The sequence below is a fragment of the Sorex fumeus genome, unplaced genomic scaffold (assembly GCF_029834395.1).
Source record: "Sorex fumeus unplaced genomic scaffold, SorFum_2.1 ptg000043l, whole genome shotgun sequence".
NCBI lineage: Eukaryota > Metazoa > Chordata > Mammalia > Eulipotyphla > Soricidae > Sorex > Sorex fumeus.
The window spans coordinates 50089004-50105167 of NW_026606100.1; the positions used below are offsets into that span (position 1 = coordinate 50089004).

The 16164-nt window shown below is 49.7% G+C and overlaps 1 protein-coding gene across 3 annotated transcripts in view; it reads right to left on the reverse strand.

The window, feature by feature from the left end:
- ATE1 (arginyltransferase 1) overlaps positions 1-16164 on the reverse strand; it is a 103483-nt gene that overhangs the window by 43052 nt on the left and 44267 nt on the right. For all 3 annotated transcript variants that reach the window (XM_056120946.1, XM_056120945.1, XM_056120944.1), the window contains exon 10: positions 14735-14837. In XM_056120946.1, the coding sequence (XP_055976921.1) occupies positions 14735-14837 (103 nt within the window). The remainder of the gene's footprint in view (positions 1-14734; positions 14838-16164) is intronic.

Below are 16164 nucleotides of genomic sequence, written 5' to 3' on the forward strand. Positions count from 1 at the left end.
TTAGACAAAGTCGGGACTTTGGAGAAATCCAGCCCGAGACGGCCAAATAGAACAAACACGCCAAAAGATAACAACCTTCACGCTGTCCGAGGCAGTCTTCATTTTTCTCTCCAAATGTCCTCTTAAGAGAAATAAATTTTCAAAGATAAGACTTTTATTTCCCTTATTACAGAGACGACTGACATCACTGAGTTACTAAATTTTCCTTATAATCCCCTTGAGAACTCGCAAAAGAAAACTGGGATGGACTGAGAGAGAAAAAAAGGCAGCTTTTAGTACTTCAACTTGAGATAAAATAGTCACGAAAGATGAGCCCTGCTAAGTCTTAAAAGATGGCATAAAATGTGCCCGAATCTCAATAAATCCAAAAACCTGCAGAAACTGGGAAATAAACGTATTTTATCAGTCTGTATAAAAGGCAGTCCGGGTAAATTTTTTTTTTTTGCATCAGATTTTCAGTGTAAAAATTCTGATAAACAGAAACATTAAAATAGAAAACAAGCACTTTATTTCTCTTAAGAGGTATCCTTTTGCTATGGTCCTATGTAGGTGAACTGTCAAGTTTTAAATGGTTTCCAGCAAGTGATGTTTCTCTACTCTCGTGGATAAATTTTCCATTTATCTCAAATGTGCAAAAGAACTTATTCTTCAATATCATGTTCCCTTAAGAACACAAAAATTGGCAACTTAGTTTTTTTATTTATTTATTTTCTTTTGCTTTTTGGGTCATACCCAGCAATGCTCAGGGGTCACTCCTGGCTCTGCACTCAGGAATTACTCCTGACGGTGCTTGGGGGACCATATGGGATGCCGGGGATCGAACCCAGGTCGGCCGCGTGCAAGGCAAATGCCCTACCCGCTGTGCTATCGCTCTGGCCCCTGCAACTTAGTTTTTTCTAACGGGAAGAAGTAAGAAGAACTAGGTAAGGGGCTGGAGCATAGTACAGCCAAGTAGCGACCTGGGTTCAATCCCTGGCACCCCATACGGTTCCCTAAGCACCTCCAGGAGTGATCCCTGAGCACTGACAATGTCACACCCCCCCCAAAAAAAAAGTCAATAATGTGACAGAACTTGGTAAATCACAGCACGTCATTATGTTACAATATTTGAGTGACTTAAAATTGTAGGGCCACACACACTTCTTCCCTTCTAATTAGTTAATAGTGCCACATACTTAAATAGAAAGGCTTTGAAAAATGTCGGGTACAAAAGTTCGGGCTTTATTTTTATCGAATGGACAAACCTGAGCCATGCTGGAGGGTCCCGGTGGATGGGAGACAATGGGACAGGGCTTTCAGTCAAACAGCATCACAAGGGGGAAACACGGGCAAGAAAGGATCATCAGGGCCAGAGAGATACAGCGCACAGGGCACTTGCTTTGTGCTCAGCTGACGTGGGTTCGATCCCTAGCATCCCTTAGAGGCTAGGAGTAACCTCTAAGCACTGCTGTGTGTGGACCCAAAACCAAAGGGGGGGGGGGGAGAAAGAGAGAGGGGGGAGAGAGAGAGAGAGAGAGAGAGAGAGAGAGAGAGAGAGAGAATCCTCAAACTTAGGCCCATGCCCTTCTCCAAAACAAGTGAGCTCATGGCATGCTGAGCTGAAGAAGGGGCCAAGACACAGACCGTCCCGTTCCAGCCAAGCTGTCTTCCAGACACGGGTATGTCAACACTGCACTCTGGGTACTGAAAGAGATGAGCTGAGCTCAGCCACTGGGGTCAGAATAATTCAGCCCGCTTTGTTGTTGTTACGAGGCGGTCAGATTTATTTCTGCTCTGACAAGGCAAACAGGATGATTAGAAACCACTACAGACAGACCTGCCCCATGCATCAACGCTACAAGCGGCCTCCCGTTTGGAGATTTTATGCACATTTGTAGCTGCTGCTGCTCCTGGTGGCCGCCCTAGACGTCCCTCGTTACGTGGCAGCATTAAATCACCGTTCAGTGGACACGAAGGCCGCGTACCAGCACCCCAGAGGCCATTTAAGACAGTCTTGGGATGGTCAATGCGTTCCTAACGGCACAAGGTGATGCAGCAGGCCTAAGAAACTTCTCTCTGGTGTCTCATCCAGGAGACTTTATTTCCAGGTTGTTCTGGCGGACCCCAAAATCAATCTCTCCAGAAGAAGTCCCCTTTGACAGCAGTTGTCGAATTACCCAGGGTAAGTCAGCGACCGCAAAGGCCACAGGACCTCACCCATTCAAAAAGGGTTTCTCCACCTGGGCACTGCTGGCATTTAGGTTGGGAATGCTTCTCCTACCTTTTCTTTTCCTTTTCTTTCCTTCCTTCCTTCCTTCCTTCCTTCCTTCCTTCCTTCCTTCCTCCTCTTCCTTCCTTCCTTCCTTCCTTCCTTCCTTCCTCCCTCCCTCCTCTTCCTTCCTTCCTTCCTTCCTTCCTTCCTTCCTTCCTTCCTCCCTCCCTCCCTCCTCTTCCTTCCTTCCTTCCTTCCTTCCTTCCTTCCTTCCTTCCTTCCTTTCTTTTGCCAGGGACTTGTCTTGGGTGTTGTAGAATGTTAATCAATGCTTCTGGCCTCAACCCACTAGAGGTAGTTGGCACCCATACGCCGTGCCAATGTCCCCATCAGGACAATGCAAAGGATCTCCAGTGAGGTGAGGAAGGACAGGTGCAGAAGGGCACCCGTCCGTTTCCACCCCCCCCCCCGCCCACAAACCTGTTTCACAGCGACCAAGAACCTGGGCTGGGAAATCCCTTCATGGCATGACTAAGACTGGCTTGGAAAAACCAAGAAACAAACAGGAGTTCAAGAGTTTGAATTGTAAATTTCTATGAATGACCCAATTTACTACCAGACTCCCTAGAAAACTATGCTACCTTAAGAGTTTTCATTAAAGTGACTATATTAAGATTTATTTTAGAATTATAGCTCCCAATTATTTGTGGGGCCTTTTCAATTTGAAGATGTGAGTGCAACAGCATCTACACTTGTTCATCTGACCATTCAAGCAAAACCATCTCATAACTTTAATAAGCACCTTCGATCCACAATGCCAGAAATCATTAAAAACAAAACGTCTTTCCTGAGTCAAAGATGGTGCTGTGGTTAGGCTGCATGCTGACTCCGGTGAGACCTCTGAACCAAACAGTCGTTCCTCCACACCTAGCATCACTGGCCACAGCCCTGGGGGTCCCCAAGCACTGCCAGGCAGGTCTACGCACCCCCGGGCACAAGCCCCTCATTCTCAGTCCCTAGCCCAGTGAGTCACTGGCCTAGTGGGTGAAGCATCACCAGGCCTCCTGAATATCACCAGGGGTCTCCTACCCTCCACCAGAAAAAGATCTTTGCTGAGGACACACCCAAGGAGACTGCCTTGTTGACCACGAATTTGCCCTTCCACCTGGCCAATGTTCTGATCCAGTATTCTCTTATCAATGTCCATTTATTCAGAGACTGAACATTCACTATAATTCAGGGACGCTTGCTAAACACTCGACCTCTGTCTCTCGGCAAGTATAAGTATAGTCTGAAAACACAGATAGGAAAAAAATGAGGATTTTTCTTTTCCACAAATGAAACTTTGTCACCCCTGACGGTCTGGATTTAAAACTGATTCTTGCATTGGTGGCTCTAACCCAACAGCTCACCAAACGTGAGCACCCTTCTGAAGCCCCCAAATTTCTCCGAAACTGCCAGAATGATAGCATAGTGGGTAGGGCAATCGGCTTGCACGTGACCAACCTGGGTTCAACCCCTGGCATCATTTATGATCCCCAGAGCTCCTCCAGGAGCACCAGTGAGTGTGCCCACCAGCCCCCCAGCCCCCTCCACACAGAAACACAAAAATCTTCCATAAACTTTGGGGATCAAAGCAGTAATACAGAGGTAGTACAGCAGTAAAGTAGTAGTACTTGCATACAGCTTACCAGGGTTCGATCCCCCCCGGCACCCCATTTGGGCCCTGTGCACCACCAGGAGTGATCCCTGAGTGCTGAGCCGGGAGTCAGCTCTGCGCACCTCCAGGTATGAACACCCCTCCCCAGAAAAAAAATGCAGGGCAGAGAACATTTTGAAGCATGATACAGAAGCTAGAGCCAAAAAAGAAAAGAATTAAAAGATTGGACACGTAAACGTAAAATTTTGGGGACCAAAGTGACATCTAGCAGGTAAGGCACTTCACCTGCTTAAGATGTGGCCAGCCTGGCATTGATCACGGGCACTGTATGTGGTCCCCTGAGCACCACCAGGAGTCATCCCTGAGCACAGAGCCAGGAGTAAGCCCTGAGCACCGCCAGATGTGGCCAAAGCTTCCCCCCCTCAAAAAAAGAAATTGTCAAATTAAAAATAAGTCCACAGGGGCTGGAGCGATAGCACAGCGGGGAGGGCGTTTGCCTTGCACGCAGCCAACATGGCCGACAAAGGTTTGATTCCCAGCACCCCATATGGTCCCCTGAGCACTGCCAGGAGCAATTCCTGAGTGCATGAGCCAGGAGTAACCCCTGAGCATCGCCGGGTGTGACCCCCCCCAAAAAAAAGATAAGTCCACAAATAATGACATAGGCTACTAAAGAATGGGAGGAGACTAGCAAATGATGCTTGATATTACAACCAGAAATACAAAAAGAAAGAAAGAAAGAAAGAAAGAAAGAAAGAGAAAAGAAAAGAAAAGAAAAGAAAAGAAAGAAAGAAAGAAAGAAAGAAAGAAGAAAGGAAGAGTGTGGACGGTGACCTGAATGATCCCAGGCCAGTTCTCTGGCCACTGCACTCCTCCGTCCTCGGATGCATCGGAAATGCTGGCTCCCCCCACACACACGTGTACCAGCCCAACCCAGGCCTACAACGAGGCAGCACCCACAGGCCCCTGAGAGCGAGCCGCTGAGTACAGACAGTGGCCATGGAACAAAACACAGGGACAATCCCGTGTACGTGCAGGAGAAAACACGACCCGTCGGTCTTCGCTTTTACCTGTGCGGGGGGCGGGAGGGGGCCGAAGAGAGTTCAGGGCAAAAGCTGCGGGCTGGGCCATGACGGGGCCACACACAGGACACTACAAGTTCACATTTCTGAAAATCCACTAAGGACGAGAGAAAACTCACGGGAAATAAAAACCGAGGCGGGATTGAACATTTGTCCCCGGCCCAGGTTTCCATCGGAAGAAGCTGGTGGAAGGTTAGAGGTTGGCGCGGTCCCCACCCAACGCTGCCCTGCGGACAGAGGTCAGTGCCCAGAGTGCCCACGCTCGGAGCAGCACTGCAGGATAGAGGCCTTGGCAGAGTGTCTTAGAGACCATTGATCGGACAGTCACTTGGCTGGGCAGAGGAGAGTGACTGTCAAAAGAAGGGGCTATGTCGGGGCTGGAGCGATACCACCGCGGGGAGGGCATTTGCTCTGCACGTGGCTGACCCGGGTTTGATTCCCAGCATCCTGTATGGTCCCTCGAGCACCGCCAGGAGTAATTCCTGAGTGCAGAGCCAGGAGGAAGGAGTAACCCCTGTGCATCGCCTAGATGTGACTCAAAAAGAAAAAGAAAAAAAAAAAAAGAAGGGGCTGTGTCTGACGCAGTACCCCCAGCCTCCAAAAACACTGGCCATGCAGGGAGAAATGACCGGACTGGAGAGCCTGGAGGCAGGGAATGGCTGAAGCCCGAGGGTCAAGGGCTGCCTCGATGATGCAGAAAGAGGAAATGCATGTTCAGGAGAGAACACGGCTCCTCCAGAGTGGGAAGAAAGCAGGCAACAGAGGCCAGCTGGCAGGACACGTGCTCAGGGAGAACAGGGGCCAGAAGAACGAGCCAGGTTCAGGCCCTGAGCTCCTCTTCAGGTTTATGTGTCCACACGCTCCTCTCCAACTAATACAGCCATTGCACAGCCTGGAGAAGTTAATCATACTGAATTCAGTTTTCTCCTGTGTAATACAGAAATGAGAACAATGGACTTCCTTTCTTCTTTCTTTTTTTTAACTTTTTGGAGGGGGAGGAACCACACCCAGCTCGGCCTGACTCCTGGCTCTGTGCTCAGGGATCACTCCTGGCAGTGCTCTGAGGACCATATGGGGGGCTGCCGGGGACCAAACTGGAGTCAGCAGCATGCCAGGCAAGTGCCTTAAGCCCCTGCCCTAGCTTCTCTGGTCACGAGACCCTTAATTGCTTAGGCACGGCTGGGCGACAGGCCGATGGCTGGACCGTCTGCGTTGCATGTGGAACCCCATGCTTGAGCGCTGCCACCACATGGTCCCCAAGCACTGAATGGGGTGAACCCCCTAAGCATGACCGGGCGTGGCCCCTAGCCCCACACATCGGGAACTGCTTGCGTCTCTTACGTGGCCAAATTCCCCGTGACTGCTTTAGAAACCAGAGTTCGTGATGGGCCCGTGAAGTCTTTCCCTTCCCTTCCCAATATCTCTAGAAGGACTCAGTAGTCCTTTATTAAAAGTATTCTGTGGTCTTTTTTTTTTTTTTCCTTCTACTCTGTCAAATTCTTTGGCTATTTCCCATCGAGAGAAATAGATGCTGAATCAAAAACCCCAATGTTCGGTTCCTGCTGCGGGTGACTGATGAGATCATTTGTGTTCCTTTCAGTCCGGCAGTAGCAGAGTCACCAGCACATGTGCCTGTATGAATCACCCCGGGCCGCAAGCCTGTAGTAAAATAACATTCGCTAATTTGTCTGCTCGGGGCACTGATGGATGGGTGTGTGTGTGTGTGTGTGTGTGTGGTGGGGGGGGGGGGGGTTTCTGTAGGACGAGAGTCTGAAGACACGGCCCCTAAACCCACTGTCTTCAGTGGCCACTGCTTAAAGGGTGACGCCAAGCACCTCCTTTGAAACCAACTCTAGCCGAATCCAGGGCCCACGGACCGCAGGCAGGCTGAGGCACTGCATCTAGGAGTGATTCATCGCGGATGAATGAGGCTGTTGTTCCCTCCCTGACAGGCCCGACCTCTCTGATGTTTCGGCTATCTGCTGTCTGGCCCGTCAGGAGCCCACCGCCGGCTGCCTGAATCACTGCTTACTTTGGCCTGCGGACAAGTCTGGAGAAAGAACTCAGTCAAAACACCTCCTCAGATCTACAGCAGACACGGAGAGACAACACGGGGAGGCAACTGCTTCACTGACCCCCCCCAACGCCACTTCTGCACACCCCGACTTTCACTTCAGGGGAAGTCCAACGGTTCTGGGACGCAGGCGGGAAGGGGGACAAACTGGAGAGCGTAAACTGATTTATAGTCAGGTAATAAGCACTCTGGAAACACAGAAATTCACTTTTTAGAAGTTTCAGAAAACTAAGTAAGTAGATTTCACCAAGGGCTCAATTTTTTTTTTGGAGTGGGGGGTCACACCCGATGATGCATAGGGGTTACTCCTGGCTGTGCACTCAGGAATTACTCCTGGCTGGGGGACCCTATGGGATGCTGGGAATCGAACCCGGGTCGGCCACATGCAAGACAAATGCCCTCCTGGCTGCACTATCGCTCCAGCCCTGAGGGTCTAATTTTTTTTGCGGGGGGTGGGTCACACCTGGCAATGCACAGGGATTACTCCTGGCTCTGCACTCAGGAGTTACTCCTGGCGGTGCTCAGGGGGCCACATGGGATGCTGGGAATCGAACCCGGGTCAGCCGCTTGCAAGGCAAACACCCTACCCGCTGTGCTATCTCTCCAGCCCCGAGGGCCCAATTTTTAAAGTAATTCCACATAAACTACATAGCATATATTAGCTGCGTTGTATACAATGTATACAATAAACAAATACAAACCCAACAGTTCACAGTTCTTTTTTGTGAGGTTGCAAAGAAGAACAAAATAAACCCAGGAGCTGTGCGGGGGGGTGGGCGGGTGTTCACCCCACCGCATCCCGTCCCCGTCCTGTCTGGGAATCCAGGAAGGAAGGGCCCCGCCCCGCCCCTCCTCTCACCTGGGGGGTGGGGAGCTGCTCTGAGTTCATTCCCTCCCTGCCCAGTGACAGGCACCACCCTGACAAATGAAATGACACAGGGAGCCACGCCGGCCACCCTCGCCCGTTTGACGCCTGCACACCAGCAGCCGGGGCGCTCAGAAACTGTTGGAGGAAGCCCCTTGGTCAGGGGTTGCTTCCTCCTCAAAATGAGTCACAGAACACTTCGTGCTCAGCAGGATGGCAACTGTCAAAATAAAGGGCAAAAATAAATAATTTTTTTTAAAAAAAAGAGCAAAAATCATACCAACAACAACAACAACAAACAGCCAGGAGGGACAGAAGTGAAGCCCAAACGTCGGTGAGAACGTAGAAGTAGTTGTTAGCTGCTCCAGGAAACAGCACGGCAGATGCTTTCAGAGTCACACCTGAAATTACCTCAGATCACCCAGTAATCCCACTCCGAGACAACAAAAGAACCGAAAGCAGGAACCTGAACAGCCGAGTGTACACCCGCGCTCACGGCCGTCTCATTCACCGCAGCCCTGTCAAGGGGGGGAAGCAGCCCAGTTTCTCTCCAAGACATGATGGATAGACAAACGCAGTCGGAACACGGCAGAACTCAGGGCAGGCTTACACGGGAATAAAATTCTGACACCCGGGGCTGGAGCAATAGCACGGCGGGTAGGGCGTTTGCCTTGCATGCGGTCGACCCGGGTTCGATTCCCAGCATCCCACATAGTCCCCCGAGCACCACCAGGAGTGATTCCTGAGTGCATGAGCCAGGAGGAACCCCTGTGCATCACCAGGTTTGACCCAAAAAGCAAAAAAAAAAAAAAAAATTCTGACACCCGCTATGAAATCAAACAACTGGAAGACTTCACGCTAAGGGAAATAAGATGGTCACAAAAAGACAAATCCAGGGGGAGCAAAGTGATAGTGCAGTGGGGAGGGTGCTTGCTGTGCACGCAGCCAAGCCAGGCTCGACCCCTTCGGCATCCAACAGGACCCCTGAGTCCGCCAGGAGTAATTCCTGAGTGCAGAGCCAAGAGTAACCCTTGAACAATGCTGGGTGTCCACCGACCACACACAGACACTCTGAAGTGCTCAATGTGGTCAAATTCATAGACACAAAAATTCACAGAGGAAAAGAAATGCCAGGGTTTGGGAGGGAGTGGGGAGTCACAGCATTGGGGAACAGAGTTTCCGTTTGTACGACGGGTGAGTTCTGGAGACGGATGCTGGTGGCACTGCACGCCACATGCTAGCGCACACCTGAAGCCAGGAAAGGTGGTAACTTGTTCCGTGTGTTTTGCCATCACTGCTGGGGCCAGGACGCCTGGAGGGGCAACTCCCACCAGGGCCCGGAGAGGACGTGTGCAAGAAGACCCCCCCACAGAGGATGGCCACCTGTGGGTGACCCTGCTCCCAGCATAAGCATGGGACTGCCAGCAAGGAGAAGTCCTGGACAGCGGGAACAGCATTTGCATCCACCTCGGCTGTCCCAAGGCCCAGCGGCAGCAAGGCCAGAGGCCCGACCTCGCAGTCATTGTGCAGTTCCACGTGGGCAGTACCAGCACCAGGCGCCAAGACCTTTTCCTGATGCCTTCACTCAGCAGCTCTCGTGAAAGTCTCTCGTGCCATACCTGCTGCATCAGCCACAGAACCCCCCCATCTGACCAGGTCACAGTGACATCGCTGTGTCTCTCACACACACAGGGAACAGCGGAACTGAAGTAGATCCAACCACAGGGCCGTCGGGCACGAGGCTGCAGGCAGCCCCTTCCCTATCGGGCACAGGCCATCCAAAGCCAGGGCACCGGGGGTCGGAGGGACGCACAGAGGGGAGGGTGCTTGCCTCACACTTGGCTGATTTGGGTTCAATCCCCAGCACTCTGTATGGTCCCGAGAGCCCCGCCCGGTGGGATTCCTCTTGCACAGAGACAGGAGTCAGCTCTGAGCACTGCCGGGGCTCCAAATAAAAAACTCCAGGGTGCGAGGAAATGCACGCGCCCTAATGAACAGAGTGCCGTGCACACACATGCCAAGAGGAGCGAGACCCCCCGCCACTTCCCCCTCCAGTTGTTTGGGGTTCTCTTTTGTGGGGAGTTCTCCTTTGGTCTGTTTTTCTCTTTTTTGGTGCCAGGGATCAAACTCTAGGTGTCACATACACAAGGCATATGGTCTACCTTTGTGCTATGTCTCCAGCCCTAATTTACCCTTATTTAACTTAAAAATGAGAGATTTTACAACAATATGCAGTTCATTTTCTTTTGAGTTACTTTTTTTTTTTTTTTTTTTTTTGCTTTTTGGGTCACACCCGGCGATACACAGGGGTTACTCCTGGCTGCTCATGCACTCCGGAATTTCTCCTGGCGGTGCTCAGGGGACCCTATGTGATGCAGGGAATCGAACCCGGGTTGGCGGCATGCAAGACAAATGACCTACCCGTTGTGCTATTGCTCCAGCCCCTTGAGTTACTTTTTGTTGGTCTCCAGTTCTAGACCTTTAAGTTGCAATGAAAAGTTTTCATGCCTGGAGTGACTTCTACTTTACAACTTTGAAGAGAAGCATATTTCTGATGGGGAAAGTCCCATTTTTTATAAACAATTATGCTATCCCTCCACAGTGAAGATTCTTCTTTGTTCAAATATAATTAAATAGCCTTAAATGAAATAAAAAAAAATTCCTATTCCTCAGGTGCCGAGAATGATGTCTTTAATCATAATACACAGGAAGAAACTTTTTAAGACATAAAGATGTAAATAAACATGTTTTTAACTGAACAGAGATCAAATAACCATGCCAGGAATATGCTGGCTTTAACATTCAAATATTTGACCATTATTATCACACAAAATCTACAAAATCACTAACTACACCACAAATTTTCAGATTTGTTTTCCCCAAGAGCTCTATGGTAAATTCAGTGGGAGGGAAAAAAAAAAAAGTAAAGTTTTATCTGAATGGCGAACTGCTTCCCAGGTTATTTTTCACTCTGGACTAAATCCGCGGTCGGGGGTTGGTTTTTCTGTTGCTGTTGTTGTATTTCTTTTTTAAGTTTTGGGGCTACCCCCGGCCGTGCTCAGGGGTTTCTCCTGGCTCTGCACTCAGGAATCACTCCTAGCTGTGCTTGAGGACCACATGGGGTGCCAGGGATGGAACCTGCCTTAGCCCCGTGCAAGACAAGCGCCTTCCCCACGGAACTTTGGCTCTGACGCTAAATCCCTGTTCGATAGGTTTCAAAACTTTTTTTTTTTTTTTTGCTTTTTTGGGTCACACCCGGCAATGCACAGGGGTTACTCCTGGCTTATGCACTCAGGAATCACTCCTGGCGGTGCTCAGGGGACCCTATGGGATGCTGGGAATCGAACCCGGGTTGGCCGCGGGCAAGGCAAACGCCCTACCCAATAGCTGTGCTATTGCTCCAGCCCCAGGTTTCAAAACGATTTCCAAAGCCCTACTACATACTGATTTTCAGAATTTGGAAACGAGAAACCGGGATTCCCAAAATGTTACTCTCAAACACTTCCAAACAGTCTTTATCGTCTTTACTCATTAATGTTGATATCTCAAAATTGGGTGAATTGAGCAACAGAAAGTTGAGCCAGATTTAAAAGCACTTTCACCTGTAGAGAATAGGAGTGAGTCCCAATATATTAATGTCTCCTTGGAAAATGCCAGCAAATAATATAAGGTAGCATTCTGGAAGAAGTAACATTTGGATCTTAGTATGACTGCAGGACTACACAGAATCACCAGCTGAAAGGACTCATTTATGAACCATTTTGCTTCTAAAACTCATGACACCGCTCAAATGCTGAGCACACAACATCACTATTTTTAACCTTGACGTCACTGTTTTATTTGCCATGGACGCTGCTGCCAGTGGACGACTGTCCCTTCACACTTGACGTGTCCTCTTCGACTGCCCAGTCCTCACCTCATTTTCCAGGCCGCGTCCCTCCAAACCGGCTGACTATTCAACTTCGCTTCTTACAGAGAAAATGAACAGCACAGAAGGAAGTAATGCAATACCTTCCCCTCGTTTCCCTGTTCCACTAGTGACTTTGTTCCGAATTCACGAGGCAAGGGGTTGGGGAAGGGGGGAGTTTTTTTTTTTGTTTTTTGGTTTTTTTTTTTGGGGGGGGGGTCACACCTGGCGATGCTCTGGGGTTACTCCTGGATCTGCACTCAGGAATGACTCCTGGTGGTGCCCGGGGGACCATACGGGATGCTGGGAATCGAACCCGGGTCGGCTGCATGCAAGGCAAACGCCCTACCCGCTGTGCTATCACTCCAGCCCCGGGAGGGTTGTTTTTTGTTTTCTTTCCATCTGGGGGCCATACCCGGTGGTGCTCAGGGCTGACTCCTGGCTTTGCGCTCAGAGATCATCCTGGTGGGGAGCTCGGGGGACCGTATGGGGTGCAGAGGATCAAACCCACATTGGCCACCTGCCAGGCAAACGCCCTCCCTGCAGTACTATGGCTCTGGCCTGGGGGGGGAATCATTTTTGAAAAGAATACAAATTTACCCAACGTGCCCGAAAGAAACTCCCACTCGGAAACAGTAGCTTTAGTGTTGGCTTCGGCTGCCCAGGGGGCCCGCCACTACTGGCCACTTTCGTATAATAGCGCCTTTCTTGCTGTCCCATTCCCCCACCCCCCACCCCCGGTCCCTGCCCACTCTTCTGATGCCAGGGACAACCCAGGCCTGTGTGTTGCATGCGCCCCACGCTTCCGACCCCAGCCACTTGCTGTTTTGTTAGTAGGTAGACCTGCCACCGACCCATCGTGACCAGAAATGGTTCTAAACTGCCCATCCTGAGACTGAGGAAACGCATCCTGGTCTCAGCTACCAGGCGGCAGCAAACCAGGACACGGTGAGAGGCATGCGGTCCTGCCCCATCCCCGTCGGGCACTCCCAGTTTCAGTCTTCGTGACGGGCATGCAGCGAGCTGGCCTGCATCGTCGTCAGGCTGCCGCGAACAATGGCAGGCAGCTCGGTGTCCTCATACAAATCAGCAAATTCTCATTTCAACGGAGCAAAGGGGCCGTTTTCATTCCGCCCACGAAGCCCTGAGAGTTTTCGGCCCTGAATGGGTAAGGCCAGAGCTGGCAGGCCCGGCGGCACGGGGCAAGACCGGTTTGGGGTCACGCTGCTCCAAGCGAAAGGGGGGTCCCCAACTTGGGTTTCCTCAGTTATTGCTTAATGCTGGTGTTGCACAGAGAGGCAGGAATGGTGGCCACTAACACAGCCCTTCTTCCCAGCAACGGAATGAAGCCAGCCAGCACCAGCAAAGCCCGGGGGGTCATTTACCAGGGAATGGACACAGAACCTTCCCACAAAGCACTGACTGTCCTTGCTCTCTTTCCTCCTTGCCTCTCCTCTCCTTCCTTCTTTATCGTGTGTGTGTGTGTGTGTGTGTGTGTGTGTGTGTGTGTTTTGGTTGGTCAGCTGGGGCGCCACACCCAGCAACGCTCAGGGCTTACTCCAGGCTCTGTACTCGGGAATTCCTCCTGGCGGTGCTCGGGGGAGCTTGCCATGCAAGCAGCCTGGATCCCCAGCACCACATACCGTCTCCAGGCACACCAGGAGGATCCTGGGAATCACCACGGAGCCAGGAGTCATCCCTAAGCACTCCGGTTGCATGGACCCTCCCCAAATTCAAACAACACCAGCATTAAGCAATAACTGCGGAAACCTGAACACTGACTCGATCTAGGATATTCAGAACTGTATGCTGAATATTCAGAATTAGTAGGCAATTTTGGTTCCAAAGTGCTCTTTTTTTTAAAAAAAGAAATATATGCTAAAATCCTGACAGATGAAGGAAAACCCTGGATTTGCCCCCTAAATAGTTCCACAGGAGACACAGTGGGAGCGCAGAGGGTGAAGGAAAGGGTGAAATAAAATGTTCTTATAATTTCTGAATCCGGGTGGCAGATAAACAGGGCTTCAATGACACTTTTCAACTTGGCACGTTCTTGAAAGTCCCCTAACTGTAAAGAATGACCATTTACACATATGAACATACTGATCCCATCGTTTACACGTGCCGCCCTCTCGCTCTGCCACCACTAGTGGCTCCCAAGTCCCAAAAGACCGCCGAATCCCTCACCTTCCTTCCACGCGAACACAGCAGGGTGCGGGCCCTGCCCACGACCCTGTTCTCTCTGGCTTGACATGGGGGCCTTCGCCTCCCGGCCCTCTCCGCACTTTCAGCCGAACCCTTTCGTGATCCACAGCGGGCGGAGCAAACCCCACAGCCCCCGAGGCCACTTAGCAGACCCATCACCTTGCCCCGGCTGCACGCTGGACAGCCCCGGTCTCCCCCCCCCCCCCCCCCCGGAATGCATGTTTCAGGAAGAGCCGGTTCAGAGCTGGCAGCAGGGGCCAGGCGGGGCAGAGGGACCTGAGTCTGCCAGCACGGTGGAAGGATCTAGAGGCTCTGGCCCAAGACTGTGCCGGAAACCAGAGTCTCCTCCAGCTTCACTGGCCCGTCATGAAGACTCCCCAGGTCTGCAAAGGTCTCCCCATCGAAAGCTTATGCTGCATCCCACATTTCCTAGAGTTGGGTCCAGAGAGAACAAAACTACAACTATGCGGGCAGATGACTAGCGCGCTGTGCTGCGCCGCCCCTGTGGAGAGGGGTCTGCTGAAGTTTCAGAATTTCCGGGGGGTTCGATGGGCACAATTGCCTTTGACAGATTAACCTATAAAGCACAGAGAACCAGTGTCCGAGGCAGTGAGTCAGCAAGATTCCAGGCCAAGTTTGACACACAGAAAAATGAGCATCTATTATTTACCGGAGAAAGACACGAGTTAAATTCATATGGGAAGAAAGTAAGGAAGCACAACGGTAGGCACACGTGAAAAGCAACCTTACCTTGTATCTCATCTTGGGACATGAATGAATGTAGAAACCCATATAATAATAGTTGAGCTGACACGAACTCGTCTCGTGAAGTCGCCTAGTAAAAGCAATTTCTCTGCCAAAAGAAGGAAAAAAATGAAGGTAGAGTTAATTTCAATTTCAGGGTTTAAAGAATGAAGTAGTTTTAAGAAATAGTTGGCAAATTTTGATACTAAGCTATCCAAAAATCCAAGTCTTGAGGAGTAAACAATTTTTCAATCATCATAAGATGACTCTAACTACAGAGACATCAAAAAAAAAAAAAAGCAGCAAACTGAGTAAATGCACCTGAGTTTAGGTATTATACCTTTGTGGAGCAGAGGAGTTGATCTAAAAAAAAAAAAATCAGTCATAACAAAATTAAACAGATTGAATTAGACGGTTCTGTTAATATTCATTATCCCCCAGAGTTCTTAGAGACTGAGTTTATGAGGTTAAAAAGCAATAATGGGGCTGGAGCGATAGCACAGTGGGTAGGGTGGTTTGCCTTGCAGGCGGCTGACCCGGGTTCGATTCCCAGCATCCCAAATGGTCCTCTGAGCACTGCCAGGAGTGATTCCTGAGTGCAGAGCCAGGAGTAACCCTTGTGCATCGCCGGGTGTGACCCCCCAAAAAACAAAAACAAAAACAAAAAAAGCAATACAGCAAATTCTGAAAAACTCAAAAGCCAACGTATGTCAGAAAAAAATAACTGTTATTAAGATCACTTATTTACACGCAAACACTTTCGACTGAACATGGCAAATGAAACTTTCCTATATTTGGGTGCTATTTTAATATTGATTTTACCTAAAAGTACACAGAGGGCGGAAAAACATCCCAATCTCACCACTTTTCCTCTATTTGTTGGCATAGGAAGGACTGCTTAAACAAAAAAGCTGTCAGCAAAGTTTATGCTTGAGGAGGTTTTAATTTGTATCCAGATAAATCTGGGCACGGAACTTCATCCAACTTGCCCAAGTGAATGAATGGCTGTATTTGAGAGTTTAAACCAAAACAACAGCACATTTCTAAAGTATGAGAAAAGTTGTTTATTTTGTTTGTTTGTTTCTTGAATGTTTTTCTCTTTTTTTTTTCAAGTAATGATGGATGCATGAATTCCAGAGAGAAATTTATTATTACTATGTTTTGCTTGTTTGTTTTTTGAGTCATACCCCGCAATGCTCAGGGGTTCCTCCTGGCTCTGCACACAGAAATTACTCCTGGCGGTGCTGGGGGATCATATGAGATGCCGGGGATCAAACCCAGGTTGGCCATGTGCAAGGCAAATGTCCTACCTGCTCTACTATCACTCTGGCCCCAAGAAATTTATTTTTAAGATGATATTTTATACTTTTTTTTTCACTTTAACTCTCTATACTTAGCATAAAGGGGGGAAAAAGTCACATAATTAAAAAAAAAAA